The following is a 9,930-nucleotide window of genomic DNA, read 5'->3' as shown; positions in this document are numbered from 1 at the left end:
TTTGGTGGAATTCCAACTCACTGAACTCTGTTTGCATGTCCATTATTTATCTGATACTATTTCTTCTTATTATGATATGATGATATAGGTCTATTCATCCATGGTAATCATCATCACCGTTGAATTTATTGTTTTCTTAAACCCTCCAAAAAGGTAAGGATAATTGGATCTGACAGATCATTGGAGGTTATTCTGTAAACTCAGACCTTACTGTGCAAGTGTTATAAGCCAGCAAACTGAGGTTGATCCACATGTACTCGTAATACTTTTAATTTTGAAACCTCATGGAACCATTCTTGATGCAAAACAGTATCTAAGCAAGCGGTTATGAAGTTGATGAAAGAAGAGAAGAACAAACATGATATCCAAGCACTAGGGAGTATTGGGAGACATTTTATCTTTTGGTGGGTCGATGATAACAACATAAAGTTACTAAACTTTATTTCCTTCATCTCTGCATTTATCATGATGTTTCTAAAGACAACGATTGCACCCAAATGTCATAATTTCCTCTCTTTAAAATAAAAGCGCACCTCTAAATCTAATCCACTAACAGCCACTCCTATTCCTTTTGACTTTTCCTCACACCAATTGTTTCTTTACTTCAAAATTAAACAGTTTCAAAACAAAATGCCCCATTTGGTTGCTTCTGCAACAATCACAACTTAATATTTTCTGATTATTTAAAGTCGTTATAAAGTAATTATAAGACCTATTTATACAAGTTGTAAAAAAATAGGGTTTGCTGTTACACTTGTTCTTTAAAAAGCTTTTTGAAGTTTCTTAGAAGTCCAGGAACCTACTTCTGTACGAAACTTGTTCAAACCATTAAACCATAATATACTCAGCTGAGAACTAAAACCTCTCCTGAAAGTACTAAAGTAGTCTTAACAGTAATCTTATCCAACATAAACATAATTGTCTCAGATAATACATAGACTTTGTAACATAGATAAATATCACGAGGGTCTCAATTTTAAAAGGCGTGGAAGTTTTTAATTCAGAGCTATCTCCAAATTTTAGTTGCATTATTTTTTTGAGCCGAATATAACATTCAAAGTAAATGCCAATAGTTCTAGAAGATAAATGTTAGCAACGAAAAATATGTACCAGTATAAACATTCAATCCCAAATGCGTGCATTCTTGCATGTTGACTTGTGGAAGGGGTTTAGGAAGTTCGTTAAGTTACTATAAAATCCTAAATCTTCATACTATTTTCATATACCAGACCAGCAAGAGGTGGCAAAGCAATCAGCGAGAAGAGAATTTAAAAGCCATTTCATGTTTAGGTACAATACATGATTCTGAATTATGGTAAAGTATTTCAATGTCAAATCGAATGTTAAACTAATTTTTATTTATCACGAAAAGACCGATAGTTTACTATAACTTATTGTTAAAAAGTATTGAGCACCAAACGTCAACAAGATTCAAATTTGGTGCAACTCAGAAAAGTTAAGTTCCAAAATGATCGGAACTTGTATCCTTATGATTAAAAAATTTAATTCCTGCGCAGAGCCGGAGCAATGACGACGGCCACGGTTGACAACATACATGTATGATACAGCCTCAGCCCGCGTCTCTCCACTACTGAACTGAGAACCTTTTTATGGAGGCTTCCCCAAAGACAGTGGTGTCCCTTTTAAAACTATCTAACCGGGTGTCTTCGTAACACTCGGGCTCACAATCGTTTTCCTTCCAGTCTTCTAGCCCACAGACTTTGATCAGCTGACTCGCAGATTGGGAATCCAGCTATGGCACACCATCTTAAATTCAACAACCCAACAGCAAATTCATCTTCAGAATCTTCAAATAACTTGAGTATCCGTGACTCAGAAGCCAAATCTTCAGACAGGATGAATTCATTCACAATTTTTTTCTTCTCTCCAAGTAGGTTGCCATCTTCAGACATCATACGCAAACTTAAAACCTGCAATGCTTCAATTGCTGTATTGTGGAAACCAGAATCTACATATGCAGAGAACACATAGCCGCATGTTCTTGGATCGGGGGGAACTTTTTCTCTGCGCATGCCCTCCACAATTAACTCAATTACATCAATCCTTCCCTAATTCATGGAAGAAATTAAATGACATTAGGTCACATTCTAAATTTTCCATAAAAAATGGATAAAATACACATCAGACTTTTAATAAGGATAGAATTTTTCTTTTCCTGAGCAAGCTAAGTGTGCAGAAATGAACTTGAGTTATAGTTAGTATTGAAAGGATTGTTTGTAATTGCGAGCTGTGGACACATGAATATTCTTTGATGTAATCAAATCACTCCATATTATCTTTAACTCACCTCCTCTAGTTGAACCATAAATATCATGAGTCAATCATGTAGCATTACAAATCCCTTAACCGAGGATTTTGGAACAGATTTCTTTTCTTTCACCCTTTATCCCCCTTATTGATTTTAATATGAAAGATGAAGTACCTTGTAACATGCTTGTTTAAGAACCGTATTGTACAGCAGTATATCAGGTTGGATGCCATCCAATATGACTTGTTTCAAAAGATTCAGGGCTTCATCAAAGTTCTCATCTTCCAACAAAATCTGAAGCAAACAAACTCCGTATCAAGTTGGGATACACAGTTCTAAAATAAATTTACAGGTTGAATAAGACTGATGTCGTGGCAACTCATGAACAAAAGAGTAAATATATCAGCACATGCACAATGAATGACAGGTGATACAACCATTAGTTTTTCTTTTTACAGTAATACAGCCATTAATTATAACCCAAATTTCATGATGACCAGCAGTCAGATGCATGATGTCAGTAAGTAAATTAGTGTCCTCTCAAGACAAAGTAAAATTAGTTATAGGATCAAATTGAACCAAAGCTTGATGATCTAGAAGAAATCCATGCTTTCCTTAGGTAGTTACTACATATTATTCTTAATCCCAATGCCTTAGCCATTACATATCTGAGAAGTGATTTAGTGTATTTTGTACTTTCAAACTCCATCCAGCCTAAGATGTTCATTGTCTGATGGTATAGTATAAAAAAGACAATGCATCCTGCACTTTGAACATAAAGAATGTAACTTAGGAGAGATCTGCATAAAGGCTCCTGAAGCACCATTTCAACAAAATGTCATCGCTTTATTAAGTAAATGCTACTAATTCTGCATGAATGACGTAAATAACATGCAAATTATGAACTAGTAGAAACATTTAACACCAAATGCACGCCTTTGTCAATTGTCACTTGCAGGTTAACTAAACTTGTTGGTTGAAGGGATTAGGAAGTGCATCAAGACTACTATAAAATCATAAATCTGCGCATTTCACTCTTTTGACATAAAATCAAGTACAATGCAAAATCTTTGACAAAATAATAATATGGGCCAGACTATCAGAGATTAAAATGAAAAGAACCTTAATGATAGCGGTATATGTACATATCACTGGGCAAAACCCTTTCCGTATCATCGTTGAAATCAGCAAACAAGCAGATCTGTAACTTTTTAGGATGGTACAACAGTTAATCATTATATTGTATGTTTCAGAGTCAGGGTCGCAGCCACATAACTTCATCTTCTTGAAAATTGCAATCGCCAAATCACTCTGTATCATGTGGAAAACCTCATATTCCAGCCAGGGATGCATAATAACTCACTTCACAAAGTAGGTGTCGAAATTCAAAGTAATGATGTATGAGTCACTCACTTCTTTGGCTTTGACAAGATAATGTAACACTGTGTTGTAAATATGTGTTCCCAATGAAGGATTTCTATAAATGAAAAGATTCTCTGCCACGTGTAAATACTGGATCATCTCTCTTATCATCCCTTCTTCTCCAAGGGCTCTAACCTGAAAAGACAGAATGAACATGGCCAAGACATAAGCAATGTAAATGAACAAGATACCACTCATATCTTACCCTAATCAAAGTGATCTTTTGCATCTCTTAAACTTTATGGCTTTACTCATAATATCAACATTATAGTTGGATCACTTATAAGAGTACTGTCACCAAAAAAATCATTTCCCTATTAAATGAGGTTGGATTCATGGATTGGGTGACACCATCACTTTTACCAAAAACACTTCTTTTAAAAGTTCATCTGCATATAGGTCTTAATGATTTCACTAAAAGATTCATCCTTTAATTTCCTACACATCTGTTTAAAGGGTAGTGTAATCACAGGAACTCTTTTTATTTCTTTGATACACCATTTAAGGCAAAAATTCTGTTGTTTTTTCCTCGAGGTATTCTAGTAATACTAAGTTCAAATCTTCCATATCTAGTATTCTCGTATTTGCTGGCCATTAATCAGCACTACAAAGCATGTGGCATTTCAGTATTTGCTGCCCTTCTGATCACAAATAACACCTAAAACATTTCTTCATTTCATTCAGACAGCTTGAATCCTGTGATTTTCAACTTTCTTAATTACTAAATAGAACAGGTAAAACGGATTGGCATGGTTATGATACACAGAGGGACTAACAAATCCATATTCTAGTACAAAACCTTTTTAATTTTAACATTAATTGCACCCCAGAACATGTTACTGACCACTGAGTTGAATCCCTCCTCATTTTCTCAATCACATATACAAGTTATTCATAGATTTGAACAGAAGAAAAACCCTCCAGATATGTGAAAAAGGAGATATCAATGAAACTTACTATGTTTTTTATTGAAAGATGACTGTGCTGAATGCCATTTGTGGCCATATATTTTTCTATAGCATTTATTCTTTTAGCAGCATCCACCTGTGACAGTATATTACTGTCTTCATAAGGGGCATTTACAACACCAAATAACGAAAATAGAAGCTCACAAGTCCTGATATTAGGCAAAACTTTTTTCTGCTTCATCTTGGCAAACACTTGCACAGCACGTTCAGGTTGATTCTGCAAATTTATCAGATAAACAAAATGTGCATGTATAAATTCAGTTGCTCATCTTAATTGGTGCTCAACAGCCCATTGATGAAATAAATAACTTCACATCACATTGCCACAAGTCCAAACCAAACAGTAACAAAGCTCATAATGGTAAAAATAAAACACCCATTGTTTGAAGGATCTTGTTTTATTAACTGTGTTAGAAAAAAAATTTGTTCAGGATTATGAAGTTTCCTCATTTCATTTTTATGTACATTTAATAATTACGGTACTATCGTACATCACCTCCTATTTTACAAGCAAATTATTCAAAACTTTAAATAGGATATGAAAGTACATGTATTGGACTGACTCAGTCACATATTTTAGGGTTTTACCGACCCTTCCTCTCACTCAACATATAACACCCGAATTAGCTATTTTTGAAAAGTCTTATTAAAGAATATAGTTAGGACTTTAGGTAAACTAATTACAGTCTTACAGACAATAAAATGGTATATGGGAATTCTGTTTGAAATTTCATATTTGTGCTCACCAATTCATTGCATGATGCTAGTAAAGCATTATAAGGATGTGGATATAGACATTCGGAAATCTGATTCAGAAAAGCCTCAGCTAAATCTAACTGTTGTGTTTTGCTGCATGTGATTGAAAGTGTTGCTAAAGTTGAATCATTTGGCTTCAAATTCTTCTGCTGCATTTTTTTCAACTGCATATTAAACGAAAATAATATAAGGCCAAGAAAAATTTTCAGTAATTAACTTGAGTATCCGCAATCACGAGACCATATAACTGACAAACTAGATCTCGCATCAGATTCCAATTGGACATGATTTGAGGTTCTATTTGACCTAAACTTAAGTGATCAAAATTTCTGGACAGAACTCCCACAGATAGCAGTCTGCTCAAAGAATAAATTAAGAAAAAATATAATAAAAACAAGTGATTCTGGACATAATGATTGTCGCTGAACTCACCACTTCTATGGCATCCCCAAGACTTCCATGGGAAGCAACTGCTTTAATAATGCCATTATATGAATGGCAGGATGGCTGCAAACCGAGATTTTCCATCTGAACAGAGAAGCGCCCTTCAAGATGTTAAAATACATTAATATAAACGTTGTCAATGGATAAAATTCAAAAAATTCCCTTAAACTTTCATAACCCAAGAAATTTATTTATACTAAAAAATTGTGAAAGGAGGATATATAAGGAGATGGTAATATTGATATTCATATGTTATTGAGAATCAACTAACAGAAGCTTTCAATAATTGAAATCTTAGGGGATCTGAAGTCTTAGAATTTAAAATTTAACATTCTCTGACTATGTAGAGAACCTTTCACCTATGAAGCACAAACTGATAAATACAAAACTGCACATGTTTAACAGGTGTCAGGAAGGTTTTAGGGTCCATGTCGGAAACATGAGACATTTCAAAGAGGAGAGGTGTCATTGCTTCATAACCTTTTTCAATTACAAAATCTAGGAGAAAAATATTTTAATCTACATGACCTGTGTTAGATGGAGCATTACGGAACATGTAAAAGCTCAGTGAAATATATACCTGTAAGATAAGCTTCCTTGCAAGTATATAATTCTTTTGGTTTGCACACCCGTGTATTATGTCATTAAAGGACCACCTCAACGCCTTCACAAGTAGTGAGTGTTCTTCTCCATTCAGCCCATCTAATTCAGCACTCATACAAGAGTCCAATTTTTTTATCTCCTTAAAGTCTGATATGGTTAAGCCTAGCCCCTTATTTGAAGGCACAGGGATGTCCATTCTAGTAGAATACAACTTCCCATAAACTGTTTTAGCAATAGAAATGTTTCCCCTGACCGCTAATGACACCATTTGTTGTAGAGTTTTACAAGCAGATTCTAAATCTCCTAACCTTGTAAATGACCAAATGAATCTACGCAGAGCAATGATACTCATGCTATAGTTTTTCACATACTCCTGCCAAACAAGATGGGCTGCTGGCAAGTCTTTCAGCAAAACTGCAAGCTGAGAAACAGGGTAAGTTCAGTGATAGATGTCCTATGAAAAAAAGAGAAAACATTCAAGCACATTAAACCAGAGAAGAACAGGTCCTGGTGCAAACTAGCACGTTTTGTAACTAATACTATCAAATCAAGAAGATTCTCTTTAGTCCAGATCAAGTGGTTCACCTTGAATCACATATCTACATATAAATGCTTTCGGACTCAATAATCTGTCAAATAAAACAACTTTAACAGCTAAACAGACAATACTTTTCTCAAAAAGAGTAAATTTCTTTTCTATTCACAACTATAATAGAATGATGCTAGCACTTTATGTTTGCGCACCTTGAGAAGCTCAGTGTATGTAACTTCACTCTTCCCTACCATCTTCTTTTCCATTAAGTCCAAACATTTGTTTGCTAGAATTAGACTCTGCATTTTCGAGCAGGATCCTAAGAGACTATTGTAAAGTGGGAGAACTGGATAGAGACATTGACTTCCTCCAAGAAAATCCATGATATCAAAGGCCTGAACATAATACAACAGGTAGACATGAGAAAAAAATAAAACTCTCGCAGCTAAGATGAAGCTGATTTACTAATAACTGCCTCATATACATCATTTGACATACAATTTAATGTCATGATAAAGCATCCATATATCATATGGAATTGTATTTTCAGAAAGAAAGAAAAACTTTTTTTTTCTAAAAAAACCCTGAAAATGTAGTGGGTTAATCCAAAATCAATGCCCTTAGCATAACCCCTTTACACAATACGACACCCAAGAAGAAAAGGAGCATGAAGGGAAATTTTACTAAATATATTTCATGAATAAAACTAATATTACCTCCTCCAAGTAACCCCCTTTACAAAGGGCCTGCATCATAAGAGATGAGCATGTATCGTTCATTCTAACACCTTTTAACTCCATGAATCTCCAAATCTCCATTACAAACTGCAAAATATAAAAAAGTGAAGGAATAAATTTGACATTCACAAAAGGTTCTACCATAACTCATGGTCAGAGACTTTCAAGGAAAGTGTGCATCCAACTCACACAGGAGAACACATACATTTGTTATTAGCTAATTTCACATGACAGAGACTTTCAGTAATAGTGCAGGTAGAAGCTAATGATACATTGACGAGAATCGGGATTGGATCAAGTTGTGGAAGTGTTAAGGATATATATAAATACTAGAACTCTAGTTAGAATCATATTTGGTCTCATACATTTATAAAGAAATGCTTAAAGCAAACTTTAACATGTTGATTTTGCAAAAAGATAAAATAAAAAGCGGCAGGGGAATAAAAAAATGAAATTTTAGTATTAGGAATCCAGAAATAAAGAATTGGTTATTTAGGAAATAGCATACCACTGGATCAGGAGAGCGTGCACAAAACTTAAAAATATGAAGAAAATCGTCAGCTGTTAATGACTGGGTTCTGGAACCAAAATCCAAAAGTAAGTCCGAAGCCTTCTTTCTCTGACCCGAGCAGAGTGCCTTAAGAACTTGCAACTGCATAGATGGTTCTGCTGCAAATTCCATAAATTTTGGACCTGCATTTTGTTATATACTACGATACCACGTGTTAGGCGAATGAAATTTATCGAGTGACAAATTATGAAGATATACAAGTGCAACATTTATGAAAAGATACGTAAAAAAAAGTGATTGAGCTGCAATTGAACTGCTATGTGAACAGAAAAGCTATGTATCTTAAATAAATGAAGATAGTGGTGAAATGGAGAATACATACCTGTTGTGGAGGTGCGATTTTGAGAGAAGAGAAATTGAGCACCCTACAATTGAATAAGCGGAAAGAAGCGTTTGGTTAGGTTAGAATTGGAAAGAGAAAAAATAAAAATGGCGGAAAAAGATGTACATGATGTTGATGCCACTTAGATTTACAAAGTGAAATTGAGCGCAGAAAAACCCTTGCTCTGAATCTATGCATATGCATGCTTCGCTTTCGCTTTCACTTGTTAAGCAGCAGAGTGAGGAAATCCCTCTGCTTCATAACTTCCACTGCGTCTGGGTTTCATGCTTTGATCTCCACCAGTAAAGGTAGCTCTGGGCCCGCTCTGGGCCCGCTGCCGGCCCACAGATGTGTTCTCTCGGACTCTTTCTTCCTACCCTCCATACCTTCATGTGCCACCCGATACTAAATATGAAAATACCATTTTATCCTTTTTTTTCACCCCCTTGAATTTGAAATAATAAGTCTATGGATTATGTAATCTGGATAAATTCCGGATTACATAATTCGGAAGTCAAATTCATATTTAGAAAAAACTTCCAGATTACATAATTCGGAAGCTAATCTTATGTATGGAAAAGACTTCCAGATTATGTAATCCGGAAGCTAATCATAAAAGACTTCCGGATTACATAATCTGAAAGCTAATTTTGAATCTAAAAAAAGACTTCTGGATTATGTAATCCGAAATATTGAAAAGGGTATTTTTGGAATAAGAAAAGTTTATGGGCGTGTTGTTCTCTCGTTCTAGTCCGAAAAGCATTTTTTTAAGGATAAAATGATTTTTTCCAATTTATGGGGTGCTAGGAAGAGCTAGGGAGGTGCAAAAACAAATAGTTTGTTACTTGTTATGTCACACTTACACTCATCCATTTCCTTCCTATTGGGCTCGGACCTTTAGACATTTTTTGGGATGTTTCTTCCTGCACCCCATCAAAAACATGAAATAAAGAAAATGATCTTGGGATGGTTTTTACTCTTCCAGAATGTCTATTATGGGAAACAACTTTGAATTATGGAGCATATGGAATGGATTTTTTCGCTTCTGGAAACCCCATTCCCAGAAGACAACTTTCCCTTTTGGAGCATCACATTCCAAAATGCATTTTTTCGCTTATGAATTTCCAATTCCATAAAATTACATCATGAAAAGTAAAATGAAGTGAAGTTACATTGTTGTCAGATGTCGGTTCTAGAAGCGATATGTACCAAATAGTATGATCAATGTAACATTGTCTTTATGTTGTTGTGTCACACAAATGACCATTACCAATAAATTAAATACTTTCAGTGAGACATTGTGTTG

At 34.8% G+C, this 9,930-nt stretch overlaps 1 protein-coding gene across 3 annotated transcripts; it reads right to left on the bottom strand.

Annotated features, from left to right (window-relative positions):
* Positions 1-1,323: 1,323 nt before the first annotated feature.
* Positions 1,324-9,373, bottom strand: LOC137816284 (pentatricopeptide repeat-containing protein At1g76280). Of its 3 annotated transcripts, none has more exons than XM_068619364.1 (13): positions 8,751-9,373; positions 8,625-8,667; positions 8,240-8,441; positions 7,711-7,818; positions 7,207-7,389; positions 6,440-6,883; positions 5,848-5,943; positions 5,406-5,579; positions 4,649-4,876; positions 3,683-3,826; positions 3,392-3,580; positions 2,444-2,563; positions 1,324-2,069 (listed from the first exon to the last, which is right to left on the bottom strand). In XM_068619364.1, exons 3-13 carry the CDS (start codon positions 8,411-8,413, stop codon positions 1,683-1,685), a joined length of 2,247 nt encoding a protein of 748 aa, XP_068475465.1. In that variant the 5' UTR covers positions 8,414-8,441; positions 8,625-8,667; positions 8,751-9,373; the 3' UTR covers positions 1,324-1,682. The 3 variants fall into 3 exon arrangements, with proteins under 3 accessions (XP_068475465.1, XP_068475464.1, XP_068475466.1); XM_068619363.1 differs by having other exon boundaries at positions 8,240-8,424; positions 8,751-8,958; XM_068619365.1 differs by lacking the exon at positions 6,440-6,883 and having other exon boundaries at positions 8,240-8,424; positions 8,751-8,909.
* Positions 9,374-9,930: the final 557 nt, after the last annotated feature.

Source organism: Phaseolus vulgaris, chromosome 1, assembly GCF_000499845.2.
Source record: "Phaseolus vulgaris cultivar G19833 chromosome 1, P. vulgaris v2.0, whole genome shotgun sequence".
Lineage (NCBI taxonomy): Eukaryota > Viridiplantae > Streptophyta > Magnoliopsida > Fabales > Fabaceae > Phaseolus > Phaseolus vulgaris.
The sequence above is the reverse complement of the archived record's forward strand: the minus strand, read 5'-3'. Positions and strand labels throughout refer to the sequence as shown.

Bases quoted from the DNA above. Each gene is read 5' to 3' on its own strand.
- LOC137816284 (XM_068619363.1), bottom strand. From the start codon at position 8,828: ATGCATATGCATAGATTCAGAGCAAGGGTTTTTCTGCGCTCAATTTCA. The intron at 8,668-8,750 runs GTACATCTTTTT...ATTCAATTGTAG, and splicing joins CTAAGTGGCATCAACATCAT to GGTGCTCAATTTCTCTTCTC. The intron at 5,580-5,847 runs GTGAGTTCAGCG...TTTAATATGCAG, and splicing joins TTGGGGATGCCATAGAAGTG to TTGAAAAAAATGCAGCAGAA.